The following is an 18,207-nucleotide window of genomic DNA, read 5'->3' as shown; positions in this document are numbered from 1 at the left end:
CTCTATATCCACATAGCATCTACCAACAGTGTTATTTTCTTTGTTATTATAATGTAGATGAGTAGGTTCAATTTCTATGAAATTAACAGGATATAAAAGATTATAAAGTTGCACTTCATTCTGCCTGGATTTGAAATTCAGTTATTATTCTATCATTTTAGTAATTATGAGAAAAATGTGATATTGATAAAGTATTCAAATTATTACTCAGAATGTATTCCCATCATTAAATGACAAATGACTATACTAGAAAACTCATAAAAATTTAAACTTTAATAGTAATAGTAAGAATAAAATATTTAAATAATTTTTGCCTGCCAGTCTGGCACTTAGAATTCAAATTTCAAGGGTAAACTAGAGATGCTTTGTATAGTTTATTTCAGGCTGAGCTTATAAATTAATAAATAAAGAAAAAAACTTCCTAGGAAATAAAGACAAATTTTCTCTTGCAATCTGAGATGGGAATGGATAAAAAGAAGAAATATAAAATTGACTCAAATTACTATTGGTAGAAAATTGAGGTTTTTCCCTAAAAATACACAGTAGCTGTTTACACTGATCACAGTAATCATGTACTTGTGAAATTTCCTATTTCATTTTGAGCCTATATTATGAGCCCTGAGAGTAACTATGCCCACTTGACAGAACGTAATTAAGAAAGCCCTATTTCAACAAGGGAAATTTGCATTCACTGCCCTTGACCCATAACTTATTGACATCAAAAAAAAAAAAAAAAAAAAGAGGGAAAGAAACTCATATATATTTGCTGTCCATTAGGTACTATGAATCATTTGATTCTTACGGCAGTCCTACCAGTTAGTTATTATTATCCCTATTTCACAATGAGGACAGTGAGACACAGAAAAGTTCATTCGTTTAACATATTGTTATCTAGTGCTTACGAAATAAACCATAGGAACTGGTCTAGGTCCTGGGGATATCACAGTGACCAAGATGGAAAGGCTTACAATTTCTTATGGAACATGTTCCTTGTCAGAAGAGAGAAAATATATATAAGTAAAGAAAAACCAACCAAACAAATTTAAAAAAACACAAAACCTAGTAGCATTCATGCAATACAGGATATAAAAAGATAATGGTGCAACTTAGAATGCCTGGTTGGAATCTTTAGATTTCTTAACACTGGGAAGGCTTATTTATTTCTTAAGACTGGGAGGGCTTATTTCTTAAGACTGGGAAGACAGAGTGAAGATCCAGATGAGAGGAGGAGCCAACAGCATGGAGGTCAGAAGGAGGTGGGTGGCAGACAGAAGGAGAGTCCAGGCCAAACTCTAAAGCCCAAGCCCTAGGGCTCTGTGAGAAAAGGAGAAAGTGGAGCAACACCAGGGCTGAGGTAGGCAACCAAGAGATAATGACAGACTTTGAGCCAGATTTTAATCTAAAGGAGTTGGGAAACAACGGTAGGAATATCACAACCCAATTTATATTTTTAAGGAAAGAAATGATCACTCTGGCTACTGTGAGGTGAACTGATTGGTGGTGGTTGAGGGAGGCACGGAGCATAGAAGACAGAATAATAGGAAGACCTTTCAGTGGTCCAGATGAGAGGTGGTAGAGGAGATGCTAAGGATAGATAGTGTGGCACTCAAGAAAGAAGAATCAGGACAAATTCTAGGTTTTTGCCAAGAGCCGAAGAACCATTTACTGAGTGGAAGCCTGGGAAAGGAGTTGGTTTGTCTCTGGTAATCAAGACCATATTGTTAATTTGCTAAATTTCAGAAGACTTTTAGACTCTAAGAGAAGATAGCTGTTAGGACTTGGCTGATCAAGTATGGATTTGGGGGTCAAGATAGAAGACAAAAATTTGGGAGTCATATTTGAAAAACTTAAATTATGAAATATTCAATTCAGTATATGAAGAAAAAATGTGATTCCAGTTTTAGTTAATTTCCTTCTTTGTTGTTATAAGATGGATTATTTACTAGAGAAAACATGTTATAGGCCAAAGATCAATAAAGTTTTTGCTAGAGAAAAGTATACAATTTCAACAAAAACATAAAAAATTATATATGTATTAACAAGTTACATTAGACCTGTCATTAAAATGATCAGACGAAGAAGTAGATAATAGACCAGCCTGGCAATAATACCCTGTTTCTGCTAAAAATACAAAAATTAGCTGGGTGTGGTGGCATACACCTGTAATCACAGCTACTTGGGAGGCTGAGGCACAAAAATTGCTTGAACCCGGGAGGTGGAGGTTGCAGTAAACCAAGATCGTGCCACTGCACTCCAGCATGGGTGACAGAGAAAGACTCCATCTCAAAAAGAACCAAAAAAAGTAGATGATAGACCTATTCAACTTCTTAGCATGACTTCAGTTAAAAATACAGATCGTAGAGAATACATTAGTTCTATAACAGGATATTTTTGAGTTGAGATAAAACCGAAATGTATTTATGATTTAAATAATATGTAATTATAACATTACACTTATGTACACATTAGCTAACTTTGTTCATAAATCAGAAGGCATCTAGCAAAATGCATTTTGTTTTATGGCGGTGCAGATTGAACGAATGAAATAAAAATTGTTAAATATGTATTTTAATGTGAATTAATGATGAAGTAACCAGATATCATCCATTTATTTCAGACCTAATCCTAAGAAAGAATATGATGTAAATGTATAAAATAATAGTATCTTATTAAGTTTTAAATATTGTATAAGAGCTAATTCTCTGTAAAATGGCATAATCCAGAAAAGCTGACTTTTAAAATATTGCTGTAAAATGAATCCTATCTAAACATGCTTAACATTAAAAAATAAGTACCTAAATAAAATCAAAGCTTTGTTACCACAGACAATTTCATAGAATACATGAAAGTATTTTGAAAGGAAGAGGCCGGGCATGGTGGCTCATGCCTGTACTCCCAGGACTTTGGGAGGGCGAGGCAGATGGATCACTTGAGGTTAGTAGTTTGAGACCAGCCTGACCAACATGGTGAAACCCCATCTCTACCAAATACAAACATCAGCCGGGTATGGTGGTGTATGCCTATAATCCCAGCTACTTGGGAGGCTGAGGCAGGAGAATCGCTTGAACCTGGGAAGCGGAGGTTGCAGTGAGCCGAGATCATGCCATTGCACTCCAGTCTGGGCAACAAGAGCTAAACTTTATCTCAAAAAAAAAAAAAAAAAAAAGGAAGAAAGTTAGATAGATGTATAGATGATGATTATACCTATAAAATATGGGCTATTGTACTACTGAAAGCATTTGGTAGGATTCCTAGAAATCTGTTTTCATTCTCTCCCCTCCTTTAAGTAAGTTTTTTTGTTGTTTTGTTGTTTTGTTTTTTTGAGACGGAGTCTCGCTCTGCCGCCCAGGCTGCAGTGTAGTGGCCTGATCTCAGCTCACTGCAACCTCCACCTCTCGGGTTCAAGCAATTCTCCTGCCTCAGCCTCCCTAGTAGCTGGGACTACAGGTGCCTGCCATGATCCCTGGCTAATTTTTGTATTTTTAGTAGAGATGGGGTTTCACCATATTGGCCAGACTGGTCTCGAACTCCTGACCTTGTGATCCACCCGCCTTGGCCTCCCAAAGTATTGGGATTGCAGGTGCGAGCCGCCACGCCCGGCCTCTTTTAAGTAAGTTTTAAGTGGCTAATGTTGCAGAAAAATAACCACAGTAGTTCATATATATTCTTGGCTTCCTTAACTTCTGCTTTGGCTGAATATCTATAACATCTTATTATAAAATATTCATTAGTCAAAATTCTGGAATTCTCACAAATAAGTGCCCTATTTTGGGTAAAGCCACACATTTCTTATCCCCACATAATTCGCCAGTTGAATAGGAATGCATAGGACTTTGTTGATGTCCAAATTCAGCCTCTGGAAGACTGAGAATGCCCCTTGCCCACTTCTGATGAGTAACATTGTGTGTGTGTGCATGCGCGTATATGTGCATATGTGTATTTAAAATTATAAGCATTTAATATAAGCTGTTAATTGTTAAATTGGTTAATTACTCCAGATAATCAAGAATTAAGTTTATGAAAGAGGAGGCTGCATGAGATAAAAAGGGAATTAACTCTATTTTTTAAAATAAAACACCTTTAAAATATCTTTCCAACATAAGTGATACACAAATTTCTACATTTAAAGGCCCAGTTTCCTTCATCTCTCAGCCATGACCTTCATAACATAAAACTTAACAGTTTAAAAATTCCTTAAATTCAAATATGGGCAAGCAACTTTAATCCAACAGAAAAATAGACAATGAATGTAGTAGGAACAATCACAAAAGTACCCTAAGATATATGAAAGATGTGTAACCTCACCTTATAATAAGAGAAATTCAAACTATATTTTCTCCATCAAATTAGCAAAACACCCTAAACTTTAATTACATATGGTTTATGGGGTTATGGGGATACAGGCACTCTTGCATATAGTCAGGGAATTTTAAAGTGATATAATCCCTATGGAAGCAAAGTTGGCAGTATTTGTTAAAATTACAAATGCTTTTGACCCGGTAATTCCACTTTAAAATTTATCTTACCAATATATTTGCACATCTGTGAATGGACATATATTCATATATATACATTGCAGTGCTGTATTAGTAGTAAAAATTTAAAAGATTTCAAATGCCCACCACAGGTGATCCATACAACAAAATGTTATTTGCAACTATAACCTCTCTAAGTTTTGATACAGAAATACTTCTAAGATATTTTAAGTGAAGAAAAGATAAAAAGGTTTATATTATGATTCCTTTTGACTGTAAAAAAGTTGAGAATTAATAAAGATTTATACATCTAATTTGTTGCATATGCATAAGAAACTTGAAGGAATGCCCAAGATTTTAGACAGGATTAATCCATTGAGGGCAAAGAAGTAAGAACTAAATAGAAGGAAAGTCCAGATGGAAGGAAGTTTATCTCTATCACTCTAAACCTTTATATTCCTTTGGCTTTTGAACCGTAAAATGTATTCTCTTATAAAGGGCTGGGCACAGTGGCTCACACCTGTAATCCCACGACTTTGGGAGGCCAAGGTGGGCAGATAATTTGAGGTCAGGAGTTTGAGACCAGCCTGGCCAACATGGTGAGACCCCGTCTCTACTAAAAAATATGAAAATTTGCAGGGCATAGTGGCACATGCCTGTAATCCCAGCTACTCAGGGGGCTGAGGCAAGAGAATCGCTTGAACCCAGGAGGTGGAGGCTGCAGTGAGCCAAGATCGCACCACTGCATTCCAGCGGGGGCAACAGAGTGACTCTGTTTCAAAAAAAAAAAAAAAGTGAATGTGCCTGATTTTATTAAGTACACAAGTTTGAAAAAAATTATCTCTAAATTTCAGAAATAAAATGGATACTAAAATCTGATTTGTGTTATATTTATAGAATTATATTGACCTTTAGTATTCCTCTGAAACTCCAGATATAATTCCTAACACAGTGGATGTTCAACATACAGCTGATGCTTGAACAACTTGGGAGTTAGGGACGCTAAACCCCAGTGCAGTCTAAAGCTGGAGTGTATATAACCTTTGAATCCCCGAAAACATTACTAATAGCCTACTGTTGACCAGAAACCTTACTGATAACATAAACAGTTGAGTAACACATATTTTTATATGTATTATATACTGTATTGTTACAATCAAATAAGCTAAAGAAAAGAAAATGTTAAGAAAACCATAAGAGAAAATATATTTACTATTTATTAAGTAGAAGTAGTTTATCATGAATGTCTTCATCTTAATCATTAAATACATCTTCACTTACATATTTACTTTTCCATATAACATTAAATAATAATTTACATATGAAAAGAACACAAGGAATCTGAAAATTATAAATTATTTTGTTTTAACTGGAGAATTAATGTCTAGGCTATTCCTATGTATATCTGAACTCCTGCTTTCTTTGGAAAGTGGTTTATGACTGAGCAACTTTTAGTACAACAATGCCTATTGTACACCTTTGACTTGTGAAAATAATAGAACCTAAAAGTTCAAAGAATGCATGAAAGACAAGCCGATTGTCCATTGCTAAAAAGAGCAATTAGCAAATCAATGAGCTAGTCTGTGTTTATACTTTTTAAAAAGTTAATTGCTTATTTCTTTACGAATCTGTTTCAACATCATAAGCCACTAGTGATCATCAGTCAAATCTGTCGAAATCATCAAAGCATGTTGTGAGAAACCTCTTCCTTTTGAACCATTACAAAGTTAAAGAAAATTTCTAATGGCTATTTCCATATTTCATTTTCATTAACAATGCTTACTGCCTGAAATTCAATTTTTTTGTTGAATTAACCTTAGGACAATATTGAATAAGGTAATTAACTCAGAAAACCATGACAAGTTTAGTTAAAGTCTTGAGTCTTAGGAAGTCTTTACTTGGCAGGTGACGGTGGAACAAGAAATGTGCATTCAAGAAAGAAACACCTCTCCCCTGAAATCTATTTTCGTTTGAGAGCTGAAAAATGTGTGTTCTCCTGTCCTTCATTGTACACAAGGAACTATAGCATTTAAATATATTTTGACAAAGTGTAGAGAACTGTCTTTGTGATATAGTGATGTCAGTGAGTTTTAAAACTGTGTCTCTTGCAGGTTAAAAGGAAAGGCCACGAGAGGAAATGACTAAATCCTCAGAGTATATCTTCATTGACAGCTGATAATTAGCATGCAGCTTAGCAATAATAATTAGTTCCCTCTTTAGAAAATTTCCGGATGAACTCTGAGTTGGTGCATTTCAGTTTCATCTTATTTCTTTGTCCATTCCCTCCCCAAGCAATTCATGTTATTTTTAGAGTAGGAAGAACTCCAGATGAGCTTGCTTCATTTAACGGAGTCAGCACTGTCCATTATTTCACTGTGTTTTCTTGAGATTACCTGAGATTAGAGTTTCTTCTGTCCCCATCTTCCTGTATATTTTCTGTTTCTTTCATCCAGGCAGCTTGAAGCAGCATGAAGGGATTTAAAGGAGTCAGCCATTACTTGGTAAATATGCCAAGTCCAGGGACCATGATTTGGAGTTCAGATAATTAGTATGACTTAAAGGAGTGACTCTAAAACTAAGAAAGGAAAAATTCTTAAGGAGGGAAGAAAGCCTTGCTTGCCTTTATATTGCCTTCAGTATATGCAAAAAATATTCAATACATTTTGAAACTCCATGGCAAATTAGGTAGAAATATTTCAGTTTTCTCAAAAATGAGATATGTAAAACTAAAAATGTCATGAATCAATAAGTCAAAGCAACAAAAAAATTTGTAATTATTTCGGATAGTTTATAAAATACACAATAAAGGTGATTAAAATTGAATTGATATTAACCTGAATTTTTCTATTTATCTTGTTGCCATTAAATTATTTTGAATTATCTCAATACAACCTATTAAATATTTTGAAAACCTTCTATCTTATTATTTATATCAGGCTCTGCAAAATTGCATTCATTTCTGACACATTATAATCCCTTAATAGACTAGACTTTTAATTACTAGGGTAATTTTTAAATAATATTTAGAAATCTCATATGCATTGTAACAAAGCTCTCCAGTCAACTTCTGTCGTTCAAATTTTGTCACCAACACTGACCAAATAACCTTAGCTCTGCACTGAATCTCTAATAAATTCTCTTTTTTGCATGCAGAAAATGGGGATAATAGTATTTCTGAGGAGACGTCACAATGATTACATGACATAAAAATGTCTAGCCCTTAGTACGTGCCATGTAACTGCTCAATAAATATTTATTAACTGTTATTATCACCTTGAGAGTTAGGGTGGGGAGGATCAGTACCTGGATATAGGAGGAAATTTGGTTGCATGAAAAAGGAGACATCTCGTACGTCTTCCCCTTTTACTTATATAATTTCATTTTTGATAAAGTAACACATGTTCACTGGAGAAAATTTGTGTTATATAGAAATTTTACATAGGTCTCTAGAAGAGCCTGAATTCTCATTTTCACTAGTTATTGTAATTTTTAAAAATACCTCTTAAAATGATATTTTCATCCTCATTCCTGTGAATATTTAATGAACTTGAATTCTTTTTATGCAAATTCACTTTTTGCGTCCTCTTTGATGTCCTATTTACAGAACAGTGTTGATATTTTTACTTCTTTCTTTAAAGTAGTTTTTTCAACATATTAAAAGAACATATTAAAAACAATTTGTTTCCATATGTGCTATATGTTTTTTCCCCAGATTTCCCCTAATAATTATGTTTCTGCTTCTTTCTTAAACTTCAGAATTCCATGATTTATCAAAGTTTACTGCTTTGATCTCATTAATTGTTTTATGTTTATAATGCTCTTTTTACAAATAAAGCATACTGCAATTTCTATGAATTTCTTACGGATGAGATAGATGAAAATCTCATAAAATAGATTGGAAATAGAAGTATTCTTCTCTATGCAGATATGAAATTTATTCTCCAGTCATGTGAGTCACTTTCACAATCCAGTTATTATCAGGAAAAATGACTTAAGATCAATTAATGAAGACTCAAATTTTCATATTTGGCAGATACTCTCCAACTTGCAATTATATAATCATAAACATCTATATATGAATGAACATCTAAACATCATGAACATCTAAACATGATTATATAATCATGAAAAGCTATCGACAGCAGGCCAACTTATTTAGTCTAGCAGAAATACAGATTGTAACAAATTCATGGTATTATAAATTTGTTCATGAATAAAGACAGACTGGCTAAGTTTGCTATGGAATTGAAACATGCTTCATGTTGACTGCTCTGACCCCATACACATTAATTATAGAAACCACCCTTTTTACCATGTGGCTTCCACATTTTAACCACAGATGGATAATTGTTCACAACACATTCAATCTAGATGAAGCCAGCAATCTATGAATTATGAACACTAGCTGACACAATTTCATTATTTCCCTTGAGAATTTGAATTGCGAAATGCAGGAGCTATTGTCACACTGTGGTGATGTGGGAGCTGGAAATTTATATATAATTGGGAGCTAACAGACATATTTGGCCATGAACAAACTAAATAATAAGCCCTTTAGAATCAGTACAGTGAAGCTGTGGCATTAAGAGAAGCAAGAAGCAAAGATGCAGCATCTTCTAAGAGATAAATTACCTTGGCTTCTGTTCGTTTTCCGATTACCATGAGGCCAGGATTTCTGTCCTCACCTTTACATTACCTTAATTTAATCTCTGTTCATTGCAGTCATTAATATTCCAAATAACATGGCTACCTAAGGCCATAAAGTGACTTTTGGTGGAGTGAATTTTGATGTTAGTTTAGTTGTCTTTTATTAAGGGATGTAATTCTAAGCACAGGTGTAGAACTTTACACCTTAATTCTTAGTGATGTTGAATGTCCACCATAGTATTTTTCGATATACCTATTAAATCCTTAGAAGAAATTTCTCTTAGTTCTTAATACTAGATAATGCTCCTAAGCAATTGATACAGTTTTTTGTTTTTTTTTCTTATATTACAATGACTTCCTCCATTTTGGATTTTGGGAAGCCTGAGGTCAAATTTTGGATTCATTTTAATAATGTATCAGATATTAGCAGATGACTTCCAGTTAAATTTATTACAACCCACTCATCTTAACTGTTTTTCTCTTACCCTTACTCCCTAGAAATATATTTGTTTATTTGATTGGATATATTTGTATAAGTCATCTCAGATCCTTTTTGGAAAGAGGCAAATTAATCAAATAAAATAGAAAAATTGAGTTAATATTGAATAAATAAGAGTAAATATATAATAAACATTCACATCTTTTCAAAAATAGTTTCTATTTTAGAATGGCTCCATGTCCATTATTGCAGATATATGTCTAAAGCACAAATATTCACCTATAATGGGTACTTCTAACCTTTCTTGAATAAAGTCAAGGATGTTACAAAATTGTAACCAGTTAGGAAAAGCAGTCCAGGCCTTAGAGAAAATTAAGGATCAAGATAGGATTTATGCCAGTGAAAGTAGACATGAAAAATATAAACCATGGCATTCATAAACTCTAGTTAGTGCTATGATTTTAAAATAATGTCTACCTACTGACAAGTCTTAATGTCTTAGGAATTCAATTGTTGTCACTGTTTTGTTGAATGGTATTGGTCAGGGTAGAGAGTAGCCAAAGCATTCAATGCATTTTTCTTTTTTTATATTATGAAATGTTTAAAGAAAACTATAGTCTGTTCATTAGGTTTTATAAATTTAAAAAATGACCTTAGAAATTTTTCTAAGAAGTATCTTCATAAATAAAATGACATTTCTCAATTTATTACCTATGGTATGTAATGATATTCAGTTTTATTTATCCAGACATATTTTGGCAACAATTTTCTCTGAGGCAATATGAATCAATCAGGAAAAGTAATCTCCAAAATTCCTTATTACATTTTTTTTCACTGACACTATAATCATTTAGAGTCAGAGCAAAAGTTGTAAATGAATTTTCTAGCTACTTCACTTTAGGCAAGCTTAAACATGGGACATGTGATAGTTAGACTTGCTATTCACCACTCCCTCCCTTTGATAAGCTTCCAACAGTACGAAAAACAAAAATAAAAGCTCAGCACTGTACTTTAAAGGACTCCATAAAACATGTAAGTGTCGATTTGCTTCTTTTTTTGCACTGTTTTATCAGCTTCATTTTAAAAATGCAATTTAGTCAAATAATTAAGAATTTTAAAGGTGAAAGGGTGATTACCAGGTGAAGAATCCAGTCTAAAGAAGTTAAGAGGTTGTTCAAGTTTACCTATGCAATTATTGTCAAAGCCAAGACTAAAACCTGGCCTTCCAGATTCTCAGTCTACAAAGACCTTTGGTTATAATATACACACCTGTTATACTTTAATTCTCATGTTTTTAGAGGTAAATTGAGTGATTTTTATTGTAATAGTGTATGACCATAAGATAGTCGTTAAATTTTTGAGCACCCAGGTTTCTCCAGTAAAATAAAATACATTGGTAATTTAAACTGTCACACAGTGGTTGTTTGCTGTTTTGTAAAAGTATATATATGTGTGTGTGTGTGTACATATATATATAAATAAACGTAAAGATCATTAAAAACGAAGATTAACAAAATTTGCATTTGTTGTATGCACACTTTGGTTCTTTCCCTCTGCTTTCTCCAAAGTATATACCCACAGAAACGTGCACATCTTCGTGATTTCATAGGATAGATTTGGCCATAGAGAGGAAGAATAGGTTACAAGAGAAGGTGATACACCAGAATAAAATAAGATTGATGATTCAATAATTAGTCTGTACTATTATTTACAAAGAAATAAGAACTACTACCTTTAGACTATTAGAACTGTAATATACTTAGCAAGTAGGCAAATTGGTAAGTCATAAAAGCAAGTAAAGGTTGGTGTCTATCTTGCCATGTGCATGCAGGGATAATGAGGTATTAATCACCTCACTGGGTAGCAGGCAAGGTCATCCCTAGATGGATTCACTCATGGAGTACCTCCTTTCCTGGATGGGCTGCCTCTTACTAAAATCCCTCATAATTGAATCATTTCATGACTTTCTCTTGTTTCCCAACTTAGTCCCCTAAGCTCTACACCTGAGTGTTTTGGGTAGCTCTGTAGTCTAGGAACCTATTCAAGCTAGTGCGTAACCATCCTTTCATCAGTTGTACCCATTCAGATTATTTCACTGTGCATTAAAATTGAGAAATGTTGCAATCTATTGAAATAACTGAGAAAACTTTTCTAAAAATCCACTTGGCAGCCCTGATATAAACATAAACACTTATGTATAAAGACAAATTATAATGATAGCAGACAGTTTTGAGCTATATTTTTGTTATGCTAGTGGATCCCAACCTGTGCTTCTCTTGCTGTATGCAAAGGAAAGCAGTATGATTCTACTTTTTATTAAATGGAAAAAAATTGTCTTCCAGGATTCAAGAACCTCTAATTTTTCATACTATTTTCTTTTCCTCCCCAGGTAAGTTTTGAGGGTGGGAAAAGAAGGAATATTAGGGAATAGATTTTCTACCATTGAAATTTTTGCTAATACTCTTCATTCATGCCTATGTCAGAAGTTTCAAGCTATATGTTTTACCTATACATATTTAATTTTAAAATGTCAGAATCTGGCAAACCTCTTATGCGTTATACCTATTATTCCTTTTTTCCCCACCCTCAAAACTTATTCTCAGATTACTTATTTAGGTGAATAGTCAAAAGACTCAATATCTCAAAGCTAACTCAATAAGAGAAAGTTTTACCTTTATAAGGGATACATTGATTTTAGCAGTATTGTTCATTTTAAAAGATTTAAATTTAACTCCGCAAAGTTTTGGGCATCAACAGTTTGAGGGTAGAGATATAGATAAGGAATATATTATTAATACAGAGGAAAAGATACTTTTAGCAGTATTGTTCATTTTAAACTAAAGATTTAAAGTTAACTCCACAAAGTTTTGGGCATCAACAGTTTGAGGGTAGAGACATAGATAAGGAATATATTATTAATACAGAGGCATATACTTCATCTCTTCTTTCTCAGAAACAGAAAGTGTAAGAGTGGGCACAGTGCTGTAGATTTGTCCTACTTTATATTATCATTTGTTTAGATTTTAGAGTCCTAGTCACTAAGAATTCACATTCTCTGTTAGATGCATTAGGCACTGATCTTTGTAAAAAAAGTTATCTTCTAACTTGTCAACATTTGCCAAAGGGCCTCTTCAGGAATTCTTTAGCATCCAGAGTCTAGGCCTGGGGTTTTTATTCTCTCTCATCACCAAAGGCTCTCATATGTCGTTTTACCAACCTTAAGTACTGAACTGCCATATGCAATTAAATACGTTCAACAAACAAATGCACACACATGAGAGGTTTGCCAGATTCTGACTTCTTACATGTATATAGGTAAAACATAGCTCAAAATTTCTGGCATAGGCACGAATGCAAGAGTATTAGCAAAAATTGCAATGATTGAAAATATATTCCCACCAGTTTTATCAGTGATCCCTACTGTAACTGTTACCACATTAATGCCTCATTGTATTGATGACACTGAGAGTTTGCAGACTGTGAAAATTTGATTTTGGATGTGACTATCAAAACCAATTTCAAGTAGAAACATTATTTTTCTGAGTGGCATTTATCTGGAATTTAATAAACACACTCTGCTGGGTTTAATGTAGATTTGGAACCATTATACATTCGAGGAGCTGTAAAATGACTTTCACCTAGCACTTTATGTTAAAGATTGTGAAGGATGACTATTTTTCTGTGTTTAAAAACATAGAATATTTTTCTTACATATTAAATTGTTGAAGTTTTTAGATTCATAAATTTATGAAATATTTTAACTTGTGCACATTAAAATTCTTTGCCAGTATATGTATGATAAAATGAATGTTAATGACTCAGTTCCAATAGGGATGAAAACAGAGCTATGAGAAAAGGGTGATAAAGGTATTTACATTTTCTCGTGTGCTTAGTGTATGTATCACTTTGCATTTCAGAGCTCTTGAATCTGAACAGAACATCAATATTTCATAGTCCTTTTGGATTTCTTGATCTCCATGCAATGCTGCTGGATGAATATCAAGAGCGGCTCTTCGTGGGAGGCAGGGACCTTGTATATTCCCTCAGCTTGGAGAGAATCAGTGATGGCTATAAAGAGGTATAGAAATATCAAACTGCATTTCAGTAGAGATAGAAAAGGGGGGAAATTTCAAGAATGTTACTTGTCTTTTTTTTAATTGTATTGACCACTTTAAAATTTTGAGTGATTACTTTTTAAATAAAATATTAGTTAAAACTGAAATCATTTTGAGGAAATGATTTCTAAATCATGTTGTATGAACTTTTCTAGTACAACACTGATACCTGGATTTCCAGACACTCTTGCCTGGTGCATTTGACATTCTTCTTGTATGGTGGCCCTTGTCACCACACCCAATGTCCTGAGACCTAGGTTTGGAGCATGATGAATCACCACCAGTTCCTCTGGGCTTTATTATTCCAAAGCACAAGCTTAAAGAAATGTAAATATGTGGCCTCGATATAACTACCTCGTATAGTTCTGTTGGTAATATCACTACTTCAGGTGGATGCTCCTTTAACTTGGTGGGTGGAGTAACTTATACATTTAAAACAAGAAACTACCAACATCTTTTGGAAAAGAGAAAAATAATCTGTAATTATAGTCTATAATTATACAAATAATTGAGCCAAATTTTCTTAGACTCATATAAATCTTACACAAAACATACATAAATATTTAGAACACAATATTTTTGGCATAAGTGCATGTATTATGTAATACACTTTCTCTATAATTGATTTATTTTTATGTTTATGAGCCATGTCCATATTTTCTAAAGTCATTTTTTTTTAATTATGACAAAGCATCATTCCTTGGTTTCTGCCAGTTCCCTATCCCTAGAGGTAATAATTTTAAACTTTTTGTTGTTCCTTCTGGTTCTTCCCTACATATTTCAAAATAACATTTGCATACTGTTTATTGATATGTTTCATTTTAGGCAATATCTGTTAAGAAATACATCTTTAAGGAAGATGAGAATTTTAGCATCCTTCTTTTGCAATACCACAGTTAAAATATCTGTGTACCATACTTCATCAGCAACCCTCCAATCACTTGCCCTCCATCTTCCCAAAATAATTATACCAAAATTTTTGGTTAAATACCAGTGTCTTTACCTATTAGGAAGATAGTATTCACCACTGAGCCACATGTTGGAATTTTATCACACTTTTCCCTCCCTTTCTTCTGCCCTTGTTTCCTTCCTTCTTTCCTTTACTTCTACAATTTTCTTGTTTCTCTTGAAATTAAACATTATCCCATTTTTTCCATTTGATAAGATTTTTATATTAGTTTCACTAATTTTTTGCCAGCCTCTCTACAAAAGTTTTTATACTCCTCTCAATGTAGTACAATTTACCAGTTTTCATCAGTTTACAATGTTTTGGTTTTTAATTGAAGGTATCCTCCATGCTCCACTTGTCTGGCTGGAGCTTAGCTTCACCATCACCTGGAACATTCTCTCAGCCCCTGACTTATATAGAACTTCAGTTTCTCAGGCCCACCACCTATAGTCTGCCATATTGCGGAAGCATATCCTCTCCCAGCTTCTGGAAGAAGGATACAGAGTCCAGTGTTGAGTCTTGTATGTTTGAAAATTGTATTATTCAAACTTCACACATTACTGATAGATGGATATAAAATTCTAGGTTGAAACCACTTGCTTCAGAATTTTGAGGATACCGCTCCATTGTTTCCAAACTTCTAGTATAGCTGCTGAGAAGTCTGATTCTTTCTAATTTCAAAGTTTGGGATGTAACCTGTCTCTCACCCATGTGTTTGGAATCCCTTCTTTAATTAATCTCTGTGTTTTAAAACCTTCTCCTATTTCTCTTAGCATCTCTCTTTTTATACCCCTTGCACTGAGACACAGTGGAACTTTCTACCAGGGACCCCATGGCCTTCAGCTCTAGAGAATGCTCATTATTTCTGTTGTATCTTTTCTTCTCTTCATTCTCCTCTTGACTTTCTTCCTGGGACTCCTCTAAGTCAGATTGTTCCCCCTTTATTGTCTGGCATTACTGCTTATTATGCATACTTTGAAACACTTCTGATTTCATCCACACCCACCCCTCTTCTCACTCTCTAGGCTTCTAATTTCCAAGAATTTCTGGAGTCTTTTTTATGAATCAGCTTGCATATTGGCTCCTGTCACCTTGCAAGCAGTTAGATTTCCGCTTTTCCTAGCGTGCAAAGTGCCAACACTTGCCCATATGTTTTAGAGTCTTTAAAATGTTGCTGATATTTCTTTGGCATCTACACTCCAGTTTTACTTATCCTTTTTGGATTATGTCTTTTTAATCCTTTTTCTATCGTTTTTGTGATTACAGGTTAAAGTAGAAGCAAATATTGCATTTCACCCTATCTTTCCTTTCTAACTTCTTTATTTTCTATGTAGTTCTCTTTTGACTTCAAACATATGTATACTAATTGCTCTTTCACTCTTCCTCTCTCTCCATATATATAAAATACATACACACACACACACACACACACACACACACACGACCTCCTGCCAGTCAAATTCAATGGGTTTTTCTCTCACTTCTTGGTTGATCTCTTTCCAGCTTCAATCCTAAATGGCTTTGCCACTATCTCTTTCTTTTTCTTCTCTCTCTCTCTCTGATATCATCTACTTACTCTGATTTTCTGTGAAGGAGTATCTAACCTAGGGATCATAAACAAGGCTGTCATAGATTGATCCCCATATTAAAGTTGTTAATATGTGAATATTAGAAGAACCTATAAAAGATCTGTCATTTCAGAAAATTAACAACCTTTTCATTGAAGAAGTAGTTCTTAAATTATCATCCTTGGACCAAAATATTATGTGACTCTCATGGAGTGGTTCCCTGGAATCCACATTTATAACAAATAGGTGACTCATGTATACAAAATTTAATAACAATTTTCCTGAGCTGTTGTTTCCTATGTGGACCATAGGACCAAGAGATAGCAGCTTCTCATTGTAATGTGATTCCCCTTCAGAGCAGGGGAAATTGAATCACCTACTCACTCTCATTTACTGTTTTGGCCTAATTATACCCTCAGCACTTTAATACTAGGAAGCTGGGCTTTCAATGAGGAAATGATCTGTGAAAACTATATAAGGGTAGGAGACCCGGAGAGTGATGAGGCTTTATGAACTGCATCTTAGGGAACTAAATAGAGTGGTATGTGGCCATTGAGCTTCAGGGTGCCATCTAGCCAGGATGTCAAGGAAAGTAGCTATAAAACCTATTTGAGTACCCCATACTCCAGGGTAAATCCTTATTTTGCGGAGCCCAAAATGTATACAACTTGGGGGAGTGGGAGACTTTTAACTAATATAATTAACACAAACTTTAAAAATTTCAAAATTGCAAAGACTCCTCTCAGGTGCCAGTCTGGGCAGGTACCAGTCTGGGCAGGTGCCAGGAAGGAGTCCTGAGGCTTGTTATGCTTCATTAGCTCTGATGTAACATCAGCCCCACCTGCATTTCTTATTTTGTACTTGTTCTTCCCGTTTCTTCAGAATGATAAGCAATAAACTCTCAATATGTCCTCTGAGGCTGCTTTTAGTAGCAGCGGAGTAGGAGTAAGGTCTACTTTATGACATTCTGCTTAAAAGAGTGAGCTTAAGAAAATGGTCAGTTCTTTGGTGCTCACCAGGCTCTGAAGATGTAATATGTCTGCTTTGGGGCCCAGCTCTCCTCCTGTCTTGTCTGGACTTTACTGTCTCAATTTTTTCCTGATATAACATTTTTAAAAATCTCTCCCGTTGTGCTTTCTCTATCTCTGAGCTTCTCAAACTTGGTACTGCTGACATCTTGGATAATGCATAGTTAAGGATGGGAGTGCCATGTTCATTGCAGGATGTTTAGCTGCATTCCTGGCTTGTACCTACAAAATGCCAGTAGCACCCTCTCCACAGTCATGATAATCAGGAAAAGTCTCCACACTTAATTTAGCTTACCTATCTATAAACAAGATTCAGACCCTCTAAATGAAGACAAACATATGATACATGCCTGTACTCCCAGCTACTCTGAAGGCTGAGGCAGGAGGATTGCTTGAGCCCAGGAGTTTAAGATCAGCCTGGGCAGCATAGTGAGACACTCTCTTAAAAAACAGAAAAGACACACACACACACACACCATTAACCATGGATCTACCCGGTGATACATCTTTCCTTCAGATCAAACACCTTGAAAATGTAGCCAAAGCCTTTTATTTTTTCACTTTCTCACTTTCTATTTATTTCTTTAGTATCTTTTAAAACATAACATTTCATACAGAAAAGGATATACATAACATAAATTCATTAGAACATATAATAAAATAAATACTTCTGAACCCAGCTCCCAACATCTGAATATCACCAATCCCATTGCAGGGGCAGCTACCTTCGTCTTCTCCCTATTTCCCTCCACATGCACCCTGCTGCCCAGGAGCAATTACTACCTACTACCCTTTCTTGTTTTCATTTTTAAAAATTATTTTATTATATATTTTCCCATACAGTATATATTCTGTATGTACTGTTTTCCTACACAGTATATTATGTAGTGTCACTACTTTTGGGCTATGTAAAAATCGTATAGGATGGTGTGTTGCATTCTTCTGGGATTGCCTTTTGTTTTGTTTTCTTTTATTTAATATTGTTT

The 18,207-nt window shown here is 34.3% G+C and overlaps 1 protein-coding gene across 2 annotated transcripts in view; it reads left to right on the top strand.

The window, feature by feature from the left end:
- Positions 1 to 18,207, top strand: part of SEMA3E (semaphorin 3E) — a 283,628-nt gene that overhangs the window by 143,905 nt on the left and 121,516 nt on the right. For both annotated transcript variants that reach the window (XM_003822740.5, XM_034964340.3), the window contains exon 2: positions 13,479 to 13,639. In XM_003822740.5, the coding sequence (XP_003822788.1) occupies positions 13,479 to 13,639 (161 nt within the window). The remainder of the gene's footprint in view (positions 1 to 13,478; positions 13,640 to 18,207) is intronic.

Source organism: Pan paniscus, chromosome 6 (genome assembly GCF_029289425.2).
Source record: "Pan paniscus chromosome 6, NHGRI_mPanPan1-v2.0_pri, whole genome shotgun sequence".
Classification (NCBI taxonomy): Eukaryota; Metazoa; Chordata; class Mammalia; order Primates; family Hominidae; genus Pan; species Pan paniscus.
Note: the sequence above shows the minus strand (reverse complement) of the source record. Positions and strands in the feature narration are given on the sequence as shown.